Below are 24,951 nucleotides of genomic sequence, written 5' to 3' on the forward strand. Positions count from 1 at the left end.
CGTCCACTCATCGTCAACTACCCCCGCGGACGAGACGTCCACTCATCATCTACCGCCACAGACGAGACGTCCACTCATCATCCTCTACCACCACAGACGAGACGTCCACTCATCGTCCCCTACCGCCGCAGACGAGACGTCCACTCATCGTTCCTCTACCGCCGCAGACGAGACGTCCACTCATCGTTCCTCTACCGCCGCAGACGAGACGTCCACTCATCGTTCCTCTACCGCCGCAGACGAGACGTCCACTCATCGTTCCTCTACCGCCGCAGACGAGACGTCCACTCATCGTCCTCTACCGCCGCAGACGAGACGTCCACTCATCGTTCCTCTACCGCCGCAGTCGAGACGTCCACTCATCGTCCTCTACCGCCGCAGTCGAGACGTCCACTCATCGTCCTCTACCGCCGCAGTCGAGACGTCCACTCATCGTTCCTCTACTGCACTGATGAGCTCACGAAAAAACACATTAATGTAAATGTAATGCACGTATGAGAATTTAGTTTTTAAGATACATGAATCTGTTGTTGTTTATGTCGTTAATGTAACATATAATAAGAGATAGTAGCTTGAAAAGTGATGCAATGTACAATTACCATGCGCAAAAATACATTAATACACAATATCATACACAAAAAAGTTCTTTCTAATGATCTGTTCTGTATGCTAATGCAGTTCATTGTAAAAGACAGTAACACAGGAAGTGCTGCAGTATATTAGTACATCATGATCACCAAAGATCAAAACAACAACCAGAACAACACCATAATAGACAATAAAATACAGGAAAATATGCACAAGTCTATTGTGGTTCATGTGGTTGGTCATGTAGTAAATTTTACCTGAGTTTTCTTAAAGTCTAATTCCAGAAAATATACGTGCCGTGGACTACAGTTGAACACCTGGAGAATAAAAGATGGACAAACTCGTGCCCAGTGTTGTGCTGGTTACTAAGAAATAGTGACTAGTTGCAGTTACTAGTTAATTCATTCAAAAAGTAACTCAATTACTTTGTTGATTATTTACAACAAAAAGTAATGCGTTACTGTTAAAAGTAACTTTTTAGTTTCTTTTTAAAAGAACCTTCTTTAATGTTCCCATTAATGCCCTTTTATGTGTTATGGTCTACAAACACAAAACTGACTTAAACACAAAGTAATATTTAAAGTCAGAGCAGCACAAACTGAATATATCACAAGGATTTCTAAAATAAATAACAAAACAAGCTGAATAATATATTCACAATCAAAAACTAAAGTGGCTTCTGCATCATAAAAGCTGTTGTGTTGAGCTCTTAAACATGTTCCTTTCACAGCTGAAGTATGAAAACTATCAACAATGTAGAACAGAACACCGGGTTAGCTTCTAGCTTCTAGCTCCTCAGGCATGGAGTTTCTGGAGGTGTTGCTATCACAGTAGATACGACCTTCAAACCAGAAAGACACAGCTTACATTAGACTAAAAACTTTTTGTCTTTATGCTCAACTAAAGTGAAATAATGAGCGTATTTCCACTTTGAGAAACTCGTCTTGCTCTCGCCTCGACTCGCCATTACTGCCACACAGACCTGAATAAACAGAGACACGCCCACAGCGCGTCTTCTTCGTGTTTACAGTGGTTCATCCTCCAATCCTACAATGCGTCGCTGCTGTAAACAGGTTAGACTGTAGTCTACACTTCAGCCCAAATTCATTCATTTTATAAAAGTTACCATACGGTAACGGTAACAAAGTTACTTTATTTTTAAAAGTAATGCGTTACAGTATTAGTTACTGTCAAAAGTAATGCGTAACCTCCCAATACTGTATATATACATATATATATATATTTTTTTTTTTGTGTGTGTGTGTGTGTGTGTGTGTGTGTGAGACAGTGAGGAGTGTGACTTCTGAAGACAGAAGTCTGTCCTGAAGGTGTATCAGCACTTCACTGAACTGTACACTCACCTGACACACACACACACACACACACACACACACACACACACACACACACACACACACACACACACACACACACACACAGCTGCATTAACACATTTAAATCACTATATCTCTAATCACACTTAATTCCTCCAGGATTAATTACAGGTTGGGTGACCTCTAACCTCTCGTGTGATGCTGATGTTCCTCCTCAGAAGTCCGTCTGCTGTCTGAAGTCATTTCATTTAAACTCACACCTAGAGGTCGACTGATACAGGATGACCAATATATGTTGCTGATTTCTTTTGTCTGATATGTTTGTCCAAATAAAATCTCTACAAATTTAACCTATTTTGTAATGACACTGAATTGAAATAAAAAAATAAATAAAAAATCTGTGTGACATGAACAACTCATATTTCTTGTCCACTTATTACACTATTTATAACTTTTAGAATAAACTTTAAAAACTGGACCAATATAAAGTTTGTTCACAAACTTTTACTAAACTGAGTTTATTTATATGATCATCACCATTCATTACATCACATTAACTCTGTCTTTGTCCCACTTTTCTTCTTCTACACTTTTTCTTCTTTTTTATTTAATTTGTATTGTTTTCCAGCACAGTAATGTGATAAATGTAAATAATGTTGTTTGCATCATTATGATATAAAACACATATTATACCGTTAAGTTCTGAGCATGCGCAGAAAAAACCAGAGACATGACTGCACAGCGTTTTTTACTCGTTTACTCTGCACACTGCAAACACACCCACATGCAGCACGAGAGTGCCCTCTAATGGCTATCAGATATTATAACATTAATGCAATGTTACCAATGTCACTATGGCCATTATTAATTTAGGGGCTTCAGGAAAGTCTGCAAAGGAAACAAAACTATACCAACCTTTTCCGGTTTGTCTGAATCGTTGCACGAAACACATTAAAAAAAATCCGAAAACACAGCGACAAGTCAGACAAACCGGAAAAGGTAGGTATCGTTTGTGAATGGAAACTTAGCAATCATTGGAGAAGACACCTGTCATTCACCTGTATATCTTGACTGACAGGTGTCTTGTCCAATGATCGGTAAGTTTACATTCACAAACTATACCTACATTTTCCGGTTTGTCTGACTTGTGTTTTCAGATTTGTTATTTTGTTTTCGGATTTGTTAATCTGTTTTATACTTCTCACACACACACACACACACACACACACACGTGCTCAGCTCTGCTCGGTGTCTTCCTCCTTTTTCTCCTCATCACCAGTCACTAAAACAGAGCACACTTATTAGTCCCATCAGCCACAGATCTGCTTCTCACCGCTCGTTTCCCCCCGGCTCCACCCTCCATTCACCAACCGCCGCTCGTGCACGCACCCGCTGCTCCATCCAGCAGTAGTGTTCAGGTGTTGTGAGGTGAATCCAGTGTTAACCCTGTCAGAATAACTGCTGAAAGATCATCCACTTTCTTGTGCCAATCCATGTGATTAATTATAAAGTACAGATGTTTAAGTGAATCAGGTTCTGCCCCACATTAACTGTCAGCTATATTGCTTTTAGAGCTCAAAATGAACAAAGCACTAAAGCTGCAAGAAAATACCTCAACTTCAGTTTCTGTCAAATTCCTTTTCTTTAGGGACATCAAACATCACTGACTTTACTAAAGTGGATTTCAAGAAAAAAAATACCATCATTGAATGCTCTCTGTGATGAAGAGACATTAGACATGATTGAAATTCAAAATCTTTATTTATTTAAATAAAATAAAAAAATGAAGATGGTGAAACAACATGCACACTAAAGTACATGAAACGTTCGTATTTCACCATCTTCCTCTATTCCTGAATCATTTTCCATCTCTTCAAGTTTCTTCAACAGATCCTCGAAGCTGTCGACATCAAAGGCTGGTACAGAATCCAGGATCTCTGTGCTGTTGTGGGGGTCTTCAGTATGATTCATGGCTTCAGACTGGTTAAAAAAGTCACAATCCTCATTTAAAATGGAAAAGATGTCGTTGTTTAGCAAAGTGATTTCCTCCTCGTCCTCGAGCTGAACCTCACTGCTTGTACACTCAGACCCATAGCAGGTGCTGTAAACAGAAGTGCACAATTTTAGCTGCATATTAAAGTAAATGAGTGGCGATTATGGCGATTATTTAAGATGCAGAGTAAAACTTCATTTGCATGTCATTCTTCTGAAACTGTTCCAATGCAGTTTACTAACTCACTTGGTCTGGCAGAAAGTCGACTCAGAAACAGAAGGGAAAAGAGGAGGATCAAAGCAGAAGTCTTTAGGAGACAGCAGTTCTTGGTGGCTAAGGCCGGGGAACTGATCACTAACTTCAGGCACGAGGTCATGGACTGGTACTTCTTCTGGCATGTTCATGACTATATGGTGGTTTGGTTGATGATCAGGTCTCCTCTGTGAGTCACTACTCTGCACACTGCCTTTTCTCCTTCCCTTCTTTGGAAGCGGTTTATAAACCCAATCTACATGATAGAAAAGAAGAATTTAAAGAGTAAGAAGCAACATAAAAACAATAAAAGTGTCAGAATTGATGTGTTTGTTTTGTTATTTTGCCATTTGTCTATAAAGAAAGTTCACCTACCAGGAAACAACTGTTCGTGTTCCTGTTTAAGCCTCCATGATTCAGTGTAGTAGGGTTTCTTCTGTTCTTCACTCAGTTTGTTCCACTGGATCCCAAGCTGCATGCTGATCTCTGCAGAGCTGCTATTTGGATTGGCCTTGGAAAAGATGGGCCGCTGTTTCCTCGCCCAAACCATGTAGGCATTCATTGGCCTTCTGATGTTGCCTTTTTTATCTCTGCACTTGGCAACATTAAATTTATCTACAAAATAAAAGCTGTTACCCGTCTTATTATCTCTCATTATTTCTCCTTTCTTCTGAAAGTCGCTCTTTCTGGCTGAAAAATCCTTTTTGGTGTCTTGGAGAGCGGATTGTTCAAAACATTGACGCTTATCACTAAAAACAATTAAAAACATTTCAGCTGTTTGTTTGCGCTTCATTGCTGTGATCAGTAAATGTTTGTGTTAAACAACAGCACAACAAAGTTGTCATGACAATAAAAGCGAGTCCAGGGCGCTATCAGAGATACCGACGTCACAAAAGAGGCGGGGCTTCAATGATTCAAATGCAGACACGGAAGCTGAAAACGGGTGGTGTAAAGACAAGCGAAGTGGTGTGTGATTGTAAACCCTACACGAGTTCCTATAGCGCTCCTCTGTTTAGACACAGTAGGGTATTAAAATATTTAGAATTATATTATTTATTAGAAAACACATGTTTGCAGTTTGGAATGTGATTTTGATAAAAAATTATGGGGTTTAATTTGAGGTGTAATTAGTTTGTACTGCATATGGGACCTGTTGTTTTTATACTTAACGTGACCATTAGGGGGAGTAGAAAATAGAAAATTTGCATTGAAAATAGAGAATGAGAGAACACGTGATTAGCGCGTGTCAGATGTGTGTTATGAGCTATTAGAAAAGAAATCATTCATTCATGCTACCTGACCTCGCTTCCTTCTGTTTCCTGACAACACTGCACTTTTAACAAAGACTTTATTTAATTTCCCTTAGATTATTCATTATACTTACCTTCTCTGAACACAAACAGATGTTTTACTTAAACACATGGTAGTATTTATAGTCTCTGTTTATCTTTTAATTGTAATCATCTACTTATTAAGATGTTTGTAAGTAAGAAATTATCATAAGAATAAAATAATCTGGTAAATTAATCACAAGGTAAATTAACTGTAATACATATTTTTTATTGAATACAATCAAGTCCAAAAATGTATTTAAAAAAGAAAAAACATTAATGAAAGATTTGATTGATTTTGATCTGCTGCCAGTCTTTTTACAAGCGCTTAGTGTTTTCTCAACTGGTCCACGACTACACCATAATATGTATGGGATTTTTATATCGGTATTAAAATAAGAAACTAAACTCCTATAAAAATCATCTCAGCAGTAATAAAATCAAGATTTGGTGATTTCTGTAAAAAGTTTGGTGTGGAATGGACGTCTCTGTTCACCTGTGTACAGCAGCACATGGGGAGGACAACAAATAATGACAAGAAACAAAAAAGTGACAAACTTTATTTAGATTTGACTTTTCCTTCATCACCCTTATAACTGACATGCCATCATTATACACACACAATGAATGTAACACTGATTTGAGGTGATCCATGAAAAAAAAAAAAACACTTTCTATTAGTCAGTTCTATAAATGTTAGTTTTAAGACTAACGAGGCATAAAAACAATTTAAATGTTTACACGTGAGATTCGTAACACCACTTCCACAAATACAAAGTGCCCTAGTGTGAGATTTGATCAGTTCACAGCAAAAACAACTTCCTCCTTTCTGCAAAATCTTGATATTTAAATCCTTGTTTGGTCAATTATTCCCTGGTTCTCCTACAGCTGATGTTCTACTGTATACACAACACATCATCTACAGGAATCTTTGATATCCCCAGTCCTGAGGTGAGATACTGAACAGGAACGAGTGAGATGAGACTTAAAACTGTTGCTCAGAGAGATGAGTCCATAACATCTTCTCTTCATCTTCTTCCTCTTGATCTCATCTTTTTCCCTTTTCCTCCTGATCCCCTGGTGTTGGACAGAAATCCATCTGTAACCTATAACATAAAGCTGTTCAAACACTATGTGCTCTATATTCATCTTCATGTGAGGCTCATGACTGGTAGGAGACGAGCTGTTCGGAGGAGACTGAGTCCTCACAGGGGACGAGCTGCTTGAAGGAGGCCGAGTCCTCACAGGGGACGAGCTGCTTGGAGGAGACCGAGTCCTCACAGGGGACGAGCTGCTTGGGGGAGACCGAGTCCTCACAGGGGACGAGCTGCTTGGAGGAGACCGAGTCCTCACAGGGGACGAGCTGCTTGGAGGAGACTGAGTCCTCAAAGGGGACGAGCTGCTTGGAGGATACTGATGCCGTGTCCTGTCTCCGTCTTCCTGTGTCTGAAGAGACAAACACACAGTGAGACGCGTCTCGTAAAAGGAATCTATAATCAATATTACCTTCACCACCAGCTTGTGTGTTTAAACCTGAATAAATCCTCTATTAAACCATTAAAAACATTTTAACAAGTTATCACAATTTATATTTGAGTAAATATTTGAACACTTTGTCTTTTCCTAACACTGTTTATCAGTTCATTTCTGCTGAACTGAAGCCATTTTTCTTTCCTCTCAGTTTAACAGCAGTTACTGAAGCACACAGAGGAACAACTCAGTCATACACTACACAGATTTTTAGTGAACTATAAGTAAACTTATGTACTAATGTAACTTATGTTATCTTATTTACCTAAATATAGTTTTATTCATCTTTTAGTCAAAAAGTAGAGGTTTCTATTAAAATAAACACAAAAGCAGCGCTAGCAAACCCGGCTAGCATGAGGCTAATGATGATGTCTCCCACACCATTAGCCGAAAGGTCCATTTCTGCTCACTGCAACATTTATGGAAATATTATCACTCTTTATTATCATTCTTTATTTATTTATTTTAGAAAAATGTATCCACTTTTTCCTGCAAGTCTGTGATCTTTATACTAATGATCAGGAGTAAACACAAAATGAGGAACATCGCTTTTCCCCTCTTCACTCCAATACCGATGGTTAATAATAATTATAATTATAATAAATGATAAACTCTGTGTTTTTAAGAGAATGTAGTTTCTTTTCGGCTTCTCCCGTTAGGGGTCGCCACAGCGGATCCTCCGCACGTTTGATTTGGCACATGTAAAATCCATAAACCTCAGAAACTCACCGTTCCAGGGGTCATACAGTTCGTTTCATCCCGGCAGAGGGTCTTCATCCTCCACCTGGAACACGGCGTCTCTCGGAGCTACAGGAGGAAGATCCAAGTGATGCTGAGGAAAGAAAAGTCCAACCAAATAATATCAAATATATAATATAAAATATTTCATATAATACAAATCAAAAGTAATATTACAGAGTTGAATCCCAGTGGAAACGCGACTGATCCGAAGCTGCTGCTTTTCAGCTGATACACACTGTGTGGTCAAAAGTATTTGGACATTTGTCTTTTCCAGCCAGATGTGGTTCATAAATTCACATAATTCACATGCACTTAAATGCACCATACAGCTAATTAACATGCAAACTGTGAAAACACTTCATAGAAACAGAATGTAGAACCACTGAAAGGATTTTAAATGGGATTTAAATACCCGCTACAGAGGGAAGCAGGAGCTTTTCTGTAGCTCTTAATGCTTTTATGTTCATGGCACAGGACCAAATATCAGTTTATTTTATATTTCCATAATGAGCTGGAATAAATCATAAATGCTGCGGTGCCAATGGAAGATTAAGGAGAAAAAGAGTCTCCAGGGACTCTTGTCATTTTGGATGTTATTATTAAGGTTGGTAGTCGATACATCAGGTTTCCCTTCACTGTGGCACACTGACCTGCTTCAGCACATGATTCCTTTATCCTGACACATAGCAGTGTAGGGAACAGACTACAGGCAGCTGCAGGACGTGATGACTGGCTTCTTGGTGACTTTAACAACATGTAGAAATTGTAAACATTGTCCTGAAGTAGTTTATAATATGACAGGTGACAGAGGCTTCACCCCTCAGATGCTCCTCACCTCCTGAAATGCAGATATGGAGCTCTGGATGTCTCAGCTGGAAGATTTCTATACCACCCGGAAAAAGTGTGTAAGATTATCAGGGTGTGTGGTGTTTTGCACAATGTGGCACTGAGGACCAGTTTCCCTCTCCCTCCTGACCTCCCTCCCCCTCAGCATTATGACCCCGAGCCACAGCCCCCTGCCCCATAAGAGGAATATAAACTTAGTGGAAGAATCCATGAGGAGGTCATACGGCGTTTGTAAGGAAGACAAGAATCATGGTTGTTAATAGTGTTTATTGTGACTCTTTGTAGTAAAAGATTAAAATCAAAATTAAAAAAAAGATAAAAAAAAGATTTGACAAAACAGAAATAAAAAATTATCAAAAGACGAGACGATCTACAAGATACAATAGCTTTACACTCAGCTTTATACTATTGACTATAAGTGTAAAACTATCATAAATAGCCATAAGAGAAACAGAAAGAGGAAAAAGGCATGTTCAGACGCTCTGTTTCTCTTGTCGGCTTCTTCTTTTTCTATTTCTCGTTTTCTTTTGAATGTTTTCTTGTCTCAGCTGAGCAACAATTTCCTCCCATCGCTCTCGGACCCTCATATAATGTTCTGTTTTATTCTCTGAAGTCTTCTTTTCTTCCTCACAGAGATTCTGGGTATCCTGGAGCCCCCTGTTGGTCTGAAGCTGTAAGTTGTTCCTCTCCTCTATGTCAAGTTTAGTTTTCTCTCTTTCGTCCTCTTGTTTTTCCTCAAAATCCAACGTGGGCTCAAACTGATCAACACGTTCCTCCAGTCGCTCTTTGTCTCTGATCAAATGATCTCTCTCCTGCTCTGCACTATTTTTTACTTTTTCACAGTGATTCTGAGTATCCTGGAGCTCCATGGTGGTCTGTTCCAAAGTGACCTCAAGCTGAGCAACATGTTCCTCTAAATTATTTTGTTCTCTCGTCCACCTCTCTCTCTCACATTCTACAGTTTTCTTCTTGGTGGTCTGTTCCAACGTGACCTCAAGCTGAGCAACATGTTCCTCCAGTTGTTTTTGTTCTCTCCTCCAGCTCTCTCTCTCACATTCTACAGTTTGCTCCAGTTCCTCATGGATTTTCAGGGAAGACTGGAGCTCCATTGTGGTCTGTTCTAAAGTGACCTCGAGCTGAGCAACATGTTCCTCCACTTTCTCTTGTTCTCTGTTCCAGGTCTCTCTCTCACAGTCTACAGTTTTCTCCAGTTCCTTATTGATTTCCAGGGAAGACTGGAGCTCCATGGTGGTCTGTTCCAAAACAAACTCAAGCTGAGCAACACGTTCCTCCAGTTGTTGTTGTTCTCTCGTCCAGCTCTGGCTTCTCTCAGTTATGACCTGTTCCTGCTGCTTTCGCTCAGAAGCCAAAGTAGCCTTCAACTTTTGCACCGTCTGTAGCAGAATGGCTTTTTCTTCTTTCTCTTCTCTTATCTTCTTTATCATTATAAGAGAAAATGCATCCAAGTCTTTCTCTACTTTCTCCATGTGTTCCAGCTTCTCCTTCATTTCAGCAATCTGCTTAGTTTTCTTTGTTCTTCTGCTTTGAAAAAACTTTCTCAACCTTCTGAAGAGCTCCATGTTTATGCCTCTTTACTCACAAGCAAAAACCTTGGAAATGAGAGAAACAGAGACGCGTTCCCAATTATAGACGTTGCCTTACTGTGACGTCACAGGGAGATGCCCCGCCCTCCGTCTGTGACGTAACCCGGTCTCTCTTAACCGGACTATGCGCATGCGCACATTACAGAGGTAAAGAGCGGATAAAATATCATGTCTTCACAGCTTTTCTGTTGTTTCTGAGAGAAGAGCGATATTACAGTCATAAATAAGATAAAAACGGCTGTAAACTGTGTATAAAGCGAGTGAATCCGAGTTGAGAACCGGAAGTTGACCGGAGTGACTCTATGAATGTTGCAGAATCATAAATGACCAGTAGGTGGCAGTGTGATGTGTATTAGAGCTCACAGCAGGTAATTAGAAGTAGTGGAGCTCTAATGACGTCATTAATAGCGAGGACAAGACACACAGAAGTTTGGGATTCTTTTATTGACTTTATTGATTAATTGATTTGGAGTATGATTGTGTTTCTGATCAAAGTAAGTTCATGTGTATGGAGTAAAAACAACCTGTACATTTCTCACTTCCAGACAGTATTATGAGATGTTCATCTGCTGGAAGTTCATGTTTAATGCTGCATGTTTTATAGGATTTATGAGCTGGAAGAAATGTTTTACTTTGAAATGTTTTCTTTTAACCAACTGGTGCATTTTTATCTATATGCTTCAGATGAGTTTTATAAAAAACACATTTTTAATTAAAAAAATTAAATGTTATTCTGAGTGAAACCACTTGTTTATTAAATGCATTATTCACTAAATAAACATCAATGAAAACTGGATGATTTGTTTTTATTGAATGTAAAAATATTAATTTGAGGATAATTGAACTTAATGTATCGAATAGTTTTGGATTAAATGAAGACTTTACTGAACTAAACAGCACTGAATTCTCCTTTAAATCAACTTAAGTTTACTGAACTAAATACTGTTACTTATATGAAAATAAACCCGGTTTCTTGAACCCTGTTCGGTTTCAGCCCCACTTTTGGGCCTCACAGCTGAAAATGACCTTCCTGACTTTCAATGGTAAAAGTTCCTGACAACAGTGTGAGATTCCTATAAACATTATTCTGAGACTGTGTGTAGTCCTTTTCTCCCTCCGTCTGTTTGAGGAAAAGCAGCCTGATAACCAAATGTACTGGGAATAATAACATTCACACAATAAGCATAAGACTGGTATTTGAACATTAGAAAAACAGTAGAAGAAGAAAGTAATGAAAATAAAAGTAGCACAATGCTTCCTTCAGTGCCTCTGTGAATGATGGAGCACATCTGGACCTTTTATCCTTACATTCTACAAACAGCACATCCTCTTCTCTCAGCCAGTTTGTTGACGACTTCTGTAGAACAGTTTGTAGCCCGTTTCCAACATCTTCTCATCAACAAGTGGCATGACAGATGGTCTACAGACTGGCTGGGTTGTAAAATCCTTATTCCACCTCTCTTCAGGTGTGTTGGGGGATACAACCAGTGAAGACTGGGATTTTCTGTCTCTCACTCTTACTGGTAGAGCTGAAACAGGTTCTGAGTTTGGAGACTGCTTGAACCTCTTTTCTGGTTGATGGCTGGTGTGTGGAACCCACTTCTCCTCAGAAGATTCAACTAAATGACTGTTGGAGCTGCTATCATGGGCCCTCAACTGCTCAGTTGTATGAATGAGATGATTATAACATAACATAGGGAATTGTTCATTTAGTTATAATTTTTCCTATAAAACTTCATTATAATGAAAGTAATATCTAATAATGTGTTAGTAATAATAATGATAATAATAATAATAATAATAATAAATCTGATAATAATGTTATTAACAGTGTAACAATAACTCAAAAATGTCGGTTCACTGGTTTCGGTTCAATTGAGTCTGAATCGAAAGATTCACTGGTAAATGACTCGATTACACAGTTCTAACAAAATCTGTAACATAAAACATTCTGTCTCCTTAAAAATATTTCTTTCAGCAGTCTCACTCAAGAAAAAGAAACTTTTGTTCAGCAGCTGGTCAGAAAGTTCCTTCTCTGTTCCTGGGTTAGTTTGAGGGGTTCACCTCAGTCAGCTTCGTCTCTGTGGTTTGGCTCGTCATCTTACATCATCGTCTCATTGTAATGAACGGTGTTCCAGCATAAAAAAAACCCTGACCTGCATATATACAGACAATAATCAGTTCCCAAACATCTCAACATTCACTGTTTCTAGTTCAATAACAGAACAAATAGCATTCGTACAGTTCAGAGTCTGATTTGAGGTTTAATCAAGTTTTCATTGGATTCTAATATGTTTGATTGAGTTCTTGCATGTAGATGATAATAAATTTAATTCTAACTTCATGCAGGTTCTCAACATAAAGACTGGATTTTATATAAAAAAAAAAACCTTTTGACAAAATAAATTGTTTCAATGTTATTAAATCTGTACTCGTTATTTCTACATTATTTATTACATTAATTTTAATCATCTGATTTAATCAACAGTTTAAGTTTTAGACAGTTTAATATTATTAAGAAAAATATCTTGGTTTGTAAAAGATCAGCATCACATATAACTAGACAATAAAACACCATTAATAATATTTGTACAGAATTAAGTAAAAAGAAAGTCCTGACAGGGCCACTAGAGGGCAGTGTGAGACTGACATCTGACAACCAACTGCAGGTATTATTATTATTATTATTATTATTATTATTATTATTATTATTATTATTAATATTAATATTAATATTATTATTATAGTTTTGGGGGATTTATGAATGTTTCTTGCTTTGATCAACAGGATCAGTCCAGACCAGTTTTATTGTTTAAGCAAAACCAATTATTAGGAATTTATTTATTTTATCACTTTGGGTTTCATAAATGTGTAAATCTGCATATAATAATAATAATAATAATAATACAAATTAATCATTATGAAAAAATAAATGTGTAAATGTAGACCTTTATGTACTAAAGCCCCTCAGTGCAATAAAGTATTACATTCTAAAGTCCAGCAAACTCGACATGGGAGTCAATTCCTTGTAGCATTTTCTTGAACTTAGTTTGCAGGAGAAAATCTGGTTTTGTTGAATTAACAGGTTAACAGATGATAACTGGATAAATAAAAAATAAATAAATGCTTCATCCAGCTCATTAACATGCAAACTGATGATGAGTTCCATCACCTGCTGTATGAACCTGAACAGAATCCACATTGTATTTCTAGTTGGAGATGCTGAGATTCTCTTTTTATTAAAATCTTTTTATTAAAACAGCAGGATGAGTTACTAAAGCTGAGCTTTTTCTCTCACTGAGACGTGAATTCTGCAGAACTGCTACTGCAATTTTTACATGAGATGCGATAAAATCGTCCACCTACAGAACCTACAGAAACCCAACGTAACTTCATGTAACTCAGCGTAACTTCCACGGAGGAGTCTCCCCCGTGTGGGTGGAGGAGGAACTGCTACAGTTTAGAGCCTGATTTGAGGTCAGAGCAATTTGAGTTCTAACATGTAAATAGTACATTTAATAAATTTAGTGCCACCTTAATGCAGGTTCTCAGCATAAATAGTGAATGAACCACATCTGACTCAAAAAGACCGGTGTCCAAATACTTTTGACCACACAGTGTGAATCAGCTGAAAAGCCGCAGCTTCGGATCAGTCGCTTTTCAGGACTCTTGCTGCTGCATTCTGAACTAACTGAAGCTTATTTATGCACCTACTCCAACACCCAGACAGTAAAGCGTTACAGTAGTCTAATCTAGATGTAACAAAAGCATGAACTACCGTACACACACACTGCACCCACTGAATTACAAAATATATATATATTTTTAACATAAATAAGCCGCACCTGTCTATAAGCCGCAGGTGCCTACACTGAAACTAAACAACTTAACACAGGCTTTAACAAAAAACAGTGCCTGTAACACGGCTTGTAACAAAACAGGAGCCTACCAGTAAAGTCATTGTTCCTCCTCCTGCGAACTGAAACCACTGAAGTCATCTCCTTCGGTGTCGGAGTTGAACAGCCTCAGAATTGCTTCATTCGATGTTCTCTCAAAATCGTTTTCATTGTCGCTCTCGTCATGTTCATCTGAAGGCAAATTCCCCGCTGAGCTCGTGCTGCCCTCTTCAACACACAGTAGTCCAGCCTTTCCAAACCCGTTGATTAGAGTGGATTTTTTGACCGTGCTCCACGCTGTCAGGATCCACTTGCAGACTTCTCCATAAGTTGCTCTTCGCATTCGGCCCGTTTTAGTGAAGGATTTCTCCCCCCTTGTCATCCAAACCTCCCACTGAATACTTTGTTATGCCCCCGGGAATCACAGCTGGAATGGAGTTTGTCCTCTTGATGGCTTCTTTCACAGAATCTGTTACGTGAACCCTCATGCTGTCCATAACGAGCGATGCCTTGTTCTTGTGAAAAAATCCTCCCGGTCTCTTGCCGTAACACTGCGTCAGCCGTTCTTTCATTAGGCTTTCCGTTATCCATCCTTTCTTGTTTACTTTGACAGCGATTTCTATCAGGAGTTTTTCTTTTGGCATCGTAATCCGTTTAAAGATGACCATCGGTGAAAGTTTTTCTCCCGACGCCGTACAGCTCAGTACGCAGGTAAAGTGCGTTTTTTCGTGGCCAGTTGTTTTTAGCACGATGAATGATTCACCTTTTCTGTTCACAGTCCGAGTAAACGGCAGATCAAATGTCAGCGGAACCTCATCCATATTAATTATGTCGTGTGGGCTGATGGAATGCTCCGCTATCTTTACATGAGTGAATTTGCAGAAGTTTGAAACGTTTTCCTCGTAGTCGGGAGGGAGCTGCTGACACGGAGTCGTCCGTGACCTTATGGACAGGTCTTTACGTCTCATAAATCTAAAACACCACGATGGTCCACCTCCAAAATCCTCAAGCTTCATTGCGGTGGCGATAGTTTTCCTTTTCAGTCGGATCTGCACAGTTGAAACACCTCGGCCGTCCGCTCTCTGTGCGTTGACCCAGACTTCGAGCTCATTTTCTAGTTCGGGATTTTATTGTCTTTTTGCACCGATTCAGATCCTCATGCTGCTGTTTCCAACGTCTTATCATCGATTTATTAAGTCCAAGCTCCCGTGCAGCAGCTCTGTTTCCTGGGGAAAAAAGTAGCGGCTTATAGTCCGAAAAATACGGTACTAAATATAGTTATTGTTGTGTGTGTGTGTGTGTGTGTTCTTGTAGATCTGGACGTCACTCACAGATGCTGAAGAAGCTTTCACTAAATATTAAACTGGTTTCTCCTCCACAGCTGGAACTTGAGCTGGATGTGGGTGGACTCTGGATGTGGTGGTTCCTCTCAGTCTCGTGCTTCTTACGAGATTAAAGTGTTGATGGAGCTGTAACACAACAGAGACACTGCTCTTACACACCGCTGTTAGTCTTTATGCCGACACCAGCAAAATTACCCCCTGATGCTGACTGAAATCCCCTCATATGACCAAACCCACACTTTATATTAATAGATTTCATTTTATGGTCGTTAAAAAAAAGTTTGCCGTCCATAACTTTTTGTCTCCGTCTTGTAACCGACAACCTTCAGGAGAGACGTCGTGTCCACACACAATTCATATGTAACAGATCTAATACAGGACTTTAGTAATAAAAAGGTTTGGACCCCCCTGGTCTAAAGGGTCTACTATATTCTACTACTACTTACACACTCAGCAGCTACCTGATGTTCAATAGTAGAAAAATGTTTAATAGAGCGACTGTACGACTGCTGGAACAGTGAGTTTCCAAACTTTATGGGTTTTTATTCTCTTTGAAACACTGAGTTTATTATTTATTATTAGAGCTGCAACAACTAATCGAATCGATAATAATCGATGATGAAATTGGTTGTGAGCGAATGCTGTTATCCTCATCATGTGAAAATGGTGTAGTTTAATGAAGTGTTATTGTGTAAACTGTTTGTTTGTAACTTCGGGAGTCGCACTGGATCTGTTCTGTCGTGACTCGCGAGCATCAGGTTGCGCAATCGACTCGATCACATCATCATGATGATTTCATTAAAACGGTGCGAACAAACACTAAATCTAAAAGCAGTAAATAACAGCATTTGTACACTGATGCATATTTTTCCTTTTTTTTTCATTAAGTCTGTTAACTTGCTGCGTTTCTCCGTTTCATTCTCTTTTTATAGCATTTGTCTACAACAGTAACTTATCTGTTCTAAAAAGTGATTTACTGCGGCTTTACTACGTTCAAATGCTTGTTTTCAATTTTTATATATTTAATGTATGCATATCATTTTATTATTATACAACATTGTATTTATTATATATTCTAGATGTTTATATTTTCACAACTAAAAAAAATTACTGTAGTTTTTTTAAACAAAAATTATATAAAAAAATGTTATAATATTTTATATAGATTTTTTAAGTATGTTTGCCAACTTGCCATCTGTAAAATACAATACAAATGTTGATTTACACAAATTGCTTCATTTTTCATACTTAAATGATTTTGTATGATTAATGATATACAGTTATAATAAACAAAACATCTAATTATAAGTTTGTTTTTTATCCAATTAATTGGGGAAAAAATCATTAGATTAATTGATTGCCAAAATAGCTAGTTGCAATATTTATAATTATTGTAATTACAATTATTATTGATAAACAAATCCCCTATAAAAGCCTCAAACAGGTGGAAAGGTGATCAGGACCATCGGTACCGGAGTGAAGAGAAGAAAAGTGATCTGTTCCTCATTTATTGTCTAATCCTGATCATTAACATCAAATTCATGGACTTGCAGGAAAAAGCAATAGAATATTTAACCTGAGGATGAAACCTATTGAAGCTAAGATTAGTTAGCCGGCTAGTTAGCCTAGCTCAGTGGTTCTCAAAGTGTGAGACTCGGTGTTGAAAAGAGAATAAAACCCATAAAGACTAGAAAGTCACCGTTACAGGGGTCTTACAGTCGCTCCATCCCGGCAGAGGGTCTTCATCCTCCACCTGGAACACGGAGTTTCTCCCGGAACTCATTACTGATGATTCAGAGTAGTGATGAGTCGGTTATGAACGATTCCTTGATTCTGAAAGAGTCTTTAATGTGACTCAGAAGAACGATTCGTCTCAAAGAGTGATTCATTCATTTTCTACTGGACGCGCGTGAGCAAATCATCACAAAATCTCCATAGGTTATGCAGAGGAACTAAATGACTCACAAAAGATTTGCTAATTTTAATGAATGAGATTCAAAGAACCGAGTCACTAAAATGATCCGATCTTCCCATCACTTTTACAGCGATGGCGCGTTGATCCTAGAAACTCCGCCTCTCTGGTAGCGTCCGCGTCCCTGATTGGTGCATCAATTTCTCCCCTACGGACCAATCAATAGAGACCAAAAAAGTCGGTCATGTTACAAAACCACGCCCCGTTTCCATGGAAACCAGTACACAAACAATCTCCTTTTCTGGCGACAGGACAATCAAGACTGCTTGTGGATATTTTTCAAAATATTTAATAAATGCACACTTTAGATACAAAAAGTTTAAAGATGCAGGACACCAACACAAACAAGTAAGTTTCTATTACTGTTTTTACTTTATTTATACTGATTATTTTCCTGTAATATCACATTCCCAATGTATTATATATACTGTAGAATTGTCTGTCATGTGATTTGATTACATTTTGTTGATATTAGAACAAAGAGAGCTGCATCAGACATGCCACCACCCAGTGCTGCTAAAAAGCCTCGACTTGATGCTGCAGCTCACAAAAACACAAAACAATCCCTCATCAGTAGTGCATTAAAAACACTGCAGCATTCCTGCTATGATGTTTTATCACCAAGCTGCATTGATGCACTACTTCAAGGGAAATTTGAACTTCCTTCTTTGACAGATGAAGAAAAATCTGTCATTTCCAAGTTTTGTGTGAACGAGGTCAGTGATTATCTTCTGTTTTATTTAGTGTGCATTCAATTCACACATGCAATTCTATAGCTCTGGATTTGAGTTTTCTCATTTTTAATAGTCAATCCATAATTAACTGGTCCTGATGTTCTGAAATTGAACAGTAGATATGATTTGTCATGTAAATATGTTTGCTCCAGGTTTTGGTTTATGCAAATTCTAGTAGTTTTTCTAAACCTAATCTACAGTCAAGTCTTAACTCCCTCATATTTGTTTCAAATACATGACTTGAATACATGTTTGATTTAGATCTTTTTCTTCCGTCTCATTTAGACGTTGGCAGAGACGTTTCTAAAAGCGGTTTTGGAGAAGATCAAGGTGGAGAAAGAGTCTATGGGACATGAACTCCTGCAGTCTCTCTGTAGGGTTTATGTGGGCTTGTGTCAAAAGAGAGGAGACTCTCATAAAGCACATGCCCTCGCCTACAGATTTCTCAAAGAAGGTGAGATTATATTGACATTTTATTATATATTTACAAAAAATGATCCGGACAGTGATATAAAGAAGCCACTTGTGTTCTGGTTTTGGTTTTGTATTTCTTCCTATAAAGTGTATTTTAAATCTGTGGTATCATTTTGTTTTCTTTGCAGACTTTTTTGAAGCCTCAAAACTAATAATGGTCATGGTGACAGCATGGCCAAGTGTTTTCTCCTGTAACAGCCCTTTATGCAGAGCCATTCACATCGTGTCCAAAATGAAGGCATACGGCAAGATTTATTACTTGCTCAGCAAATTTCTGCACTGGGATACAGTAAGTAGCTGATTCTCATCACAACTGTCACCAGAATAATCATTAAATATCGCTTTTCAACTGGAATTTTCAAGTGTTTTACTGCAATCTTAATCTACTTTTAATGTCCAATGTGCATGTGATCTATGGAGCAAATTCATTATAAATCCATGTTGAATTTAATCAATAAGTATTTCATTTTTTTCTTAAAAAATTCAAGCAAAAAGTGTTACAGGACATCACTATTGTAGTCTCTTTTTATTAGTGTGAGTAAACGCTGATAATGAGCAGCAAAGAAACTGAACTTAACTCCAGCGTTAATGTCGCTGTTTATGACAAAATGATCAGATCAGTGCAATAAACATGCAGTCAAAACAATCTGTGTTTCATAATATACTAATAAAGGAAGTGATATAGATCCATGTGACACTGTGCTCAATACTGAATAAACAAACTAAATCTGTGCCTCAAATTACATACTCATGTACTATTCTAGAGCAGTATTTACCCCTGCTACTGTCTGATACATAAACCCTTTAGTAACGTGTGGTCTTTTGCATGTGTTTTAAAATCTTGGAGTCATTTGGAGGTTATTTTCTAGGATTTCTCCTCACATAAGAGTAATAAATGGAGGTTATAAAAAGAGCAGAATGCACAGTTAGAGCTCTACCTCAGTATTTCAATCATCTGCACTTGTGATTGGTTGTGAACTTTCAGTTATGATCATATTATTGTAAACATTGTTTCATTGATCTGGTTTTTAAAGAAATGATGTATTTTTCTGCCAGGAGCCTCCAGGAAACATCTGCAGCACCATCACCAGCACACTGAAGGCTCTTCTGAAAGACAAAAGTCTGACTTTCCAGAAGAGCAGTTGGTATGGTGATGATCTCTGTCCTGCTGCCTGGGACTACGTCTTCAGCCTGGACCTTCTGTGTGCACAACTGGGCTGGATTTGGACCGACTCCCATGTTATTCGGTACTGAATGTGAAACTGCTTCAACGTGTTTAATTCTCATCTTTCTAGTTTATTAAACATTAGATAAATTGCAAACTGGCAAATGTGAGACTCATATGAGACAGTGTGTGTCCCAAATACTGCAAATTTGCCATTCTTGTTGCATAAAATTACAATTTGATATGTTCAATTTTTTATTCATCAGAAAAAGTGTGTGGCTCATTTTGAATACGTGGCTGAAACAAACACAAACAGAGGAAACGAAGTACAGAAACGTCTCTGTAGCAGCAATATTCAGGCTACTTGGTAAGTTTCCTGTAAATCCTGTTTTAGAGCATTATCTCACATTATTTCTGGATTCTTCTGTTTTTCACTCATGTTCTTTGTCCATCTCAAACAGGGCGACTTGGCCAAAATGGCCTTAAAGAGAACGTGGCAGCATCAGTGGAGGATCTAACAAAAAGCATCACTGAGTTCAGGGGACAAAAAGGTATCACTAAAGGATCAATTAAACACGTCCTTAATCAATCTTTATCTTTATTCTCTGATTTTTAGTTTTCTATCAACAGGAAAGTGTTTCAGCAAGTCCTAATTTTATGATGGATTTTGTGTGCAGATTTGCCGTGGGAGGTGCAGCTCGCAGTGGTTTATGCCACTCATGATCTGGCCCCCAGCAGCCCCAAAGTCGCTCTGAACGCTTTAGAATCGTGGAAGAAAGACCTCACAAAGCCCGTTCCTCCAGCCGTCCCCAAGTGCCTGAAGCAGATCAGATTTCTTTCTTCTCACCTAAAGACCAAAAAAATTATTACAATAAATAATGTTTAATAGATATTATAATTGTTTTTTATATTTTTGTACATAAATAAATAAAACACATAATAGATCTGCAGTGTTATTCATTGTCTCTTTACAGTTTCGGGTCGTGCGTTTCACACCCAATCATCTGCCTTCAGTCCCAATCATCCTCTTAATAACATCAACATGATGCCACAGCTGTAGACACCATCATTATTATACAGCATATAATACATGCAGTATAACAGAGCGCATACAGATTCTTGTACATTTTCCCTGCATTACAGTTTTCCTGGTGTTTTGAAATTAAGTCAAATTGTGTGTTTTTGTACAGATTCTACAAAGAAAATGCAAAAGTATAAAAAGCTCATGAAAAAGCTTAACTGTTGTGATCTGTTTGGGTTGACCTTTATATAATGTCCTTTATACTGAAAAAACCTTCAAAATGAGCATGTAAATAAACACGTTAACCCAAATTCATTTTAACAGCACTAATATTATTAATGCACAATTAATGCAGCACACATTTCTTCATTTTTATTAAAAATTAAAAACCTTTAACGCAACACATTTATTCACAACGTCCTTTCCTTTACTCAGATATTGTTATATTTTTATCATGCCCCAACAAACACAATTCTTGGAGAGGTTTTCCATACAAACTACGATGCTCTTGGGGTCTTTTCTGATCAGGGAAGAATCACACAGCACACAGAATGACGCATATGTTCTTATTCAGTTTAATGCAGATAACAGACAAGTATATATTCACACTGGAAAAAACCTGACCTAAAACTGTTCCTGATTGGGTAAGAAGACATAGTAACCAGAGATATGTGAGCCCTCACAAAGACATTCCGTGTACCTTACATACCCACATCGTAAAGATCCTATAGACACAGAACAGACAACATAAGAATGTGTTTAGAGAACCAGTGTGAGGTCCATTTTAATACTAACAGATATGAAAAAATTTAAAGATCTCAGGTGAAAATGTTTTTTTCATCACTAAACATTTGTTTTATTGATGCGTTAAGTCTCAAATCAAGGACCAGAATCCGACAATTAAAAGCATCCGTAAGGAAACAGCAAAAGTTCAGATTGGTGTCATGATAATTCACGTACAGGGGAAGCTTGTATTGTGAGTAACATGATTTATAAATACTTGACAGGAGGAGCAAAAACTTTTTTTATTGAATGCATTACGAGCAATAACTTGCATTGTGAACATCGAGCATCGCGCTAACAACATGCAAACGGCTCGCGCTCAACTACTCAGCTTTCCTTTTCCCAAAAGTCTTGGGGATCATCAAGATGTTTTCTGGCAAAAAGTGAGACGAGCCTTTACGGTCATTTTGCTTAGCAGTTTTCATCTTGGAAAAAACATTTTTGCCAGGTTTTTTTCTCATGGTGGAGTCATAAACACTGACCTTAACTGAGGCAAGTGAGGTTGCAGTTCTTTGGATGTTGTTGTGGGGTCTTTTGTGACCTCTTGGATGAGTGGTCTCTGTGCTCTTGGGGAAATTTTGGTTAGCCCGCCACTCCTGGGAAGGTTCTCCACTGTTCCATGTTTTTGCCATGTGTGAATAATTTCTCTCACTGTGGTTCACTGGAGTCCCAAAGCTTTAGAAATGGCTTTATAACCTTTTCCAGACTGTTAGATCTCCATTACTTTCTCATTTGTTTCTGAATTTCTTTGGATCTCAGCATGATGTGTAGCTTTTGAGGATCTTTTGGTCGACTTCACTTTGTCAGGCAGGTCCTATTTAAGAGATTTTATGATTGCTAACAGGTGTGGCAGTAATCAGGCCTGTGTGTGGTGAGAGAAATTGAAATATTTCACACAGGGCCATGTTGTTTTGGGTTTTGTTTTTTCCTCAATAATAAAAAAATATTTTAAAAACTGCATGTTGTGTTAATTTGCGTATCATTTACTAATATTTAAATTAGTTTGATGATCTGAAACATTAAAGTGTGACAAACATGCAAAAAATAAGAAATCATTAAGGGGCAAACACTTTTTCACACCACTATATATATATGATAAGAGGATGAGGAGAAACTAATTATGGAGCTACCAACAGGCCAACAGCAACTACCGACATACATGACACACACACACACACACACACACACACACACACACACACACACACACACACACACACACACACACCAATATCTCAAAAACACAAAGGTGAATGAGAAAGATCTCAAAGTGACCTACCTAGTAGCTCAACTCGTAGCCTAATCAAAAAAAGCCCCACACTGAGGCAGAGACATTAATGCCCCCCGCCTGCAAAGCCGCTGTCAACAAGATGCTCGGCCCTGACGCAATTAAAGAAATAGCTAAAGTTCCTCTCAGATTACACAATTACCAGACATATTGATGAAACGTAAAACAGAGAGACACTGAGAGCTGCTGAGCGAAAGCTTTGTAAGTGTGTGTTGAGTACATGTGTATTATCTAGCAAATCTAAGTTCCTTACCATCTCTCTCTCTCTCTCTCTCTCTCTCTCTCTCTCTCTCTCTCTCTCTCTCTCTCTCTCTCTCAGGATACCCAGAAGGACAAATGAAATGGGAGATGCTCCCAGAATAAACAGAAGTGATGTTGATGCCATCAGGCACAATAATATTATTGGACCTCCGCAGAATCCAAACCGAAGTAAGTTTCTCTTTAAAGCAGATGCTGTTACAGAACCATTGTGAACGAGTGTGTGAGCGAGTGTGTGAGCGAGTGTGTAAATGAGTGTGTGAGCGAGTGTGTGAATGAGTGTGTGAACAAGTGTGTGAATGAACATGTTAGAGATCACACAGTATGTGCCTTATCTTCCTTTGTAGTTATTGTTGTTCCTGTCAGGATCATTCGGAACAGACTTTAGAGTCCAGACACATGTACTGTAAGTATCTCCTCAAAAGCACATGCTGTTACAGAACCTCACTGTGAACGAGTGTGTGAACGAGTGTGTTAGATCTCATTCAGCTAATGAACATGTAATCGTGTATCATTTCATCACGTGTGAATTTGTACGTTTGATTCTTTCGTGTGAAATGCTGCTTTTGTCTAAGTTACAGATGTTACATGTTTGTTTCACATAAAAATACAGTGAGCTGATATGTGAATAATGATGTGGCTGCATTCTGAACACTTGGTGCTTCTTGTTCCTGCTGTTAAAATGTGTGACGTATTTCTTGTTGTTTTTTAGATTCTTTATATGAGGTGTATGGTTCAACCACCTCCAAACCTTCACCATCGCCTAAAGATGAAATGACACAAAATAATTTCTCACATTTTTTAAATCAGATTTTAAAACAACAACAACAATAAACATAAACCCTGTGTCTCTGTTTGTATTACTCCCCATTCTACTGGACCCACTGCATGGAGTTTACTGGGTGGCACCTGGAACTTCAGATCCCGGAAGATGCACAGGCTAAACCACATAAAGAAAATAATCTCCTAAAATGTTTAATCAGATTTAATAATAATAACAAAAATACAAATAAACCCTGTGCCTCTTTCGCTAATATATACATCATTTTGAAATATTATTTGTACCTTTTGTGTGTTTGCATCTATTATATTTTATTATTTGACATTTTCGTAGATTTTCCTTTAATTTAAATTAAATGTTTTATTGTTCATATAACAGTGACTTGTGAATTATTCTGTTTACCCGCAGCATCTTCTGTGTTGCCTGTCCAGAGTAAAAAACAACCCTATGTATTCACAATTCACGTTTCAGTGACACGTCAAATAATGTCACAGTTAAAGTATGTATGAACCAATGATATTTGCATGGGAGGATCATGGGAATATCTTTTGGGTTCAAACAAAGACAACTAAAGCCATTTGTTGGTCAAAATTACCACCATAAAGGATGCTTACCACAGTGAGACTAAACCATTATTTACTCATGTATGAATCCTAATTACACCAACAATCAGGGACTTCAAAAGCGGAAAATGTCAGAGCCTGCAACGTGACCATCAGACTTAATTTGTCATTACAACCGTGATGAGAAAAATGCAAAGCCAACTCTGTGCCATGAGGTGGGTTCACATAGCAACTCGGACCTCGTGGCGTACGGTAGCATGTCTGACTCCAAATCAGAAGGTTGCGTGTTCAAATCACGTCGTGGTTGCAGGGCTCTTGCTTTTTGGCCTCTTTTAGCAGCTGCTCGATCTGTGATTGTCTAATGTGGAGACTGAATTTGTCCAAAGTGGAGTCTGTCTAATCAAATTAACGTTAGTACATTATGATGATGATTATGATCAGTGTCTTCACATAG

General features: G+C 38.1%; 2 protein-coding genes across 3 annotated transcripts in view; both read left to right on the top strand.

Moving 5' to 3' along the window:
- Nucleotides 1-24,951, top strand: part of LOC310724928 (uncharacterized protein) — a 254,798-nt gene that overhangs the window by 135,956 nt on the left and 93,891 nt on the right. The gene's annotated exons all lie outside the window — the stretch shown is intronic.
- LOC310726816 (little elongation complex subunit 1-like) lies at nt 16,747-20,310 on the top strand. Of its 2 annotated transcripts, XM_083542764.1 has the most exons (6): nt 16,747-17,778; nt 17,906-18,146; nt 18,450-18,618; nt 18,767-18,927; nt 19,695-19,885; nt 20,070-20,310. In XM_083542764.1, the coding sequence occupies exons 1-6, from the start codon at nt 17,726-17,728 to the stop codon at nt 20,287-20,289; spliced, it is 1,035 nt and encodes a 344-aa protein (XP_083398890.1). In that variant the 5' UTR covers nt 16,747-17,725; the 3' UTR covers nt 20,290-20,310. The 2 variants fall into 2 exon arrangements, with proteins under 2 accessions (XP_083398890.1, XP_083398891.1); XM_083542765.1 differs by having other exon boundaries at nt 16,748-17,778; nt 19,695-20,310.

The sequence above is a fragment of the Silurus aristotelis genome (assembly GCF_946808225.1).
Source record: "Silurus aristotelis genome assembly, chromosome: 1".
Lineage (NCBI taxonomy): Eukaryota > Metazoa > Chordata > Actinopteri > Siluriformes > Siluridae > Silurus > Silurus aristotelis.

Coding starts and splice junctions, on each gene's coding strand:
- LOC310726816 (XM_083542764.1), top strand. CDS start 17,726: ATGCACACTTTAGATACAAAAAGTTTAAAGATGCAGGACACCAACACA. Junction 18,619..18,766: donor CTACAGATTTCTCAAAGAAG/GTGAGATTATAT, acceptor TTTTCTTTGCAG/ACTTTTTTGAAGCCTCAAAA. Junction 18,928..19,694: donor AATTTCTGCACTGGGATACA/GTAAGTAGCTGA, acceptor TTTTTCTGCCAG/GAGCCTCCAGGAAACATCTG.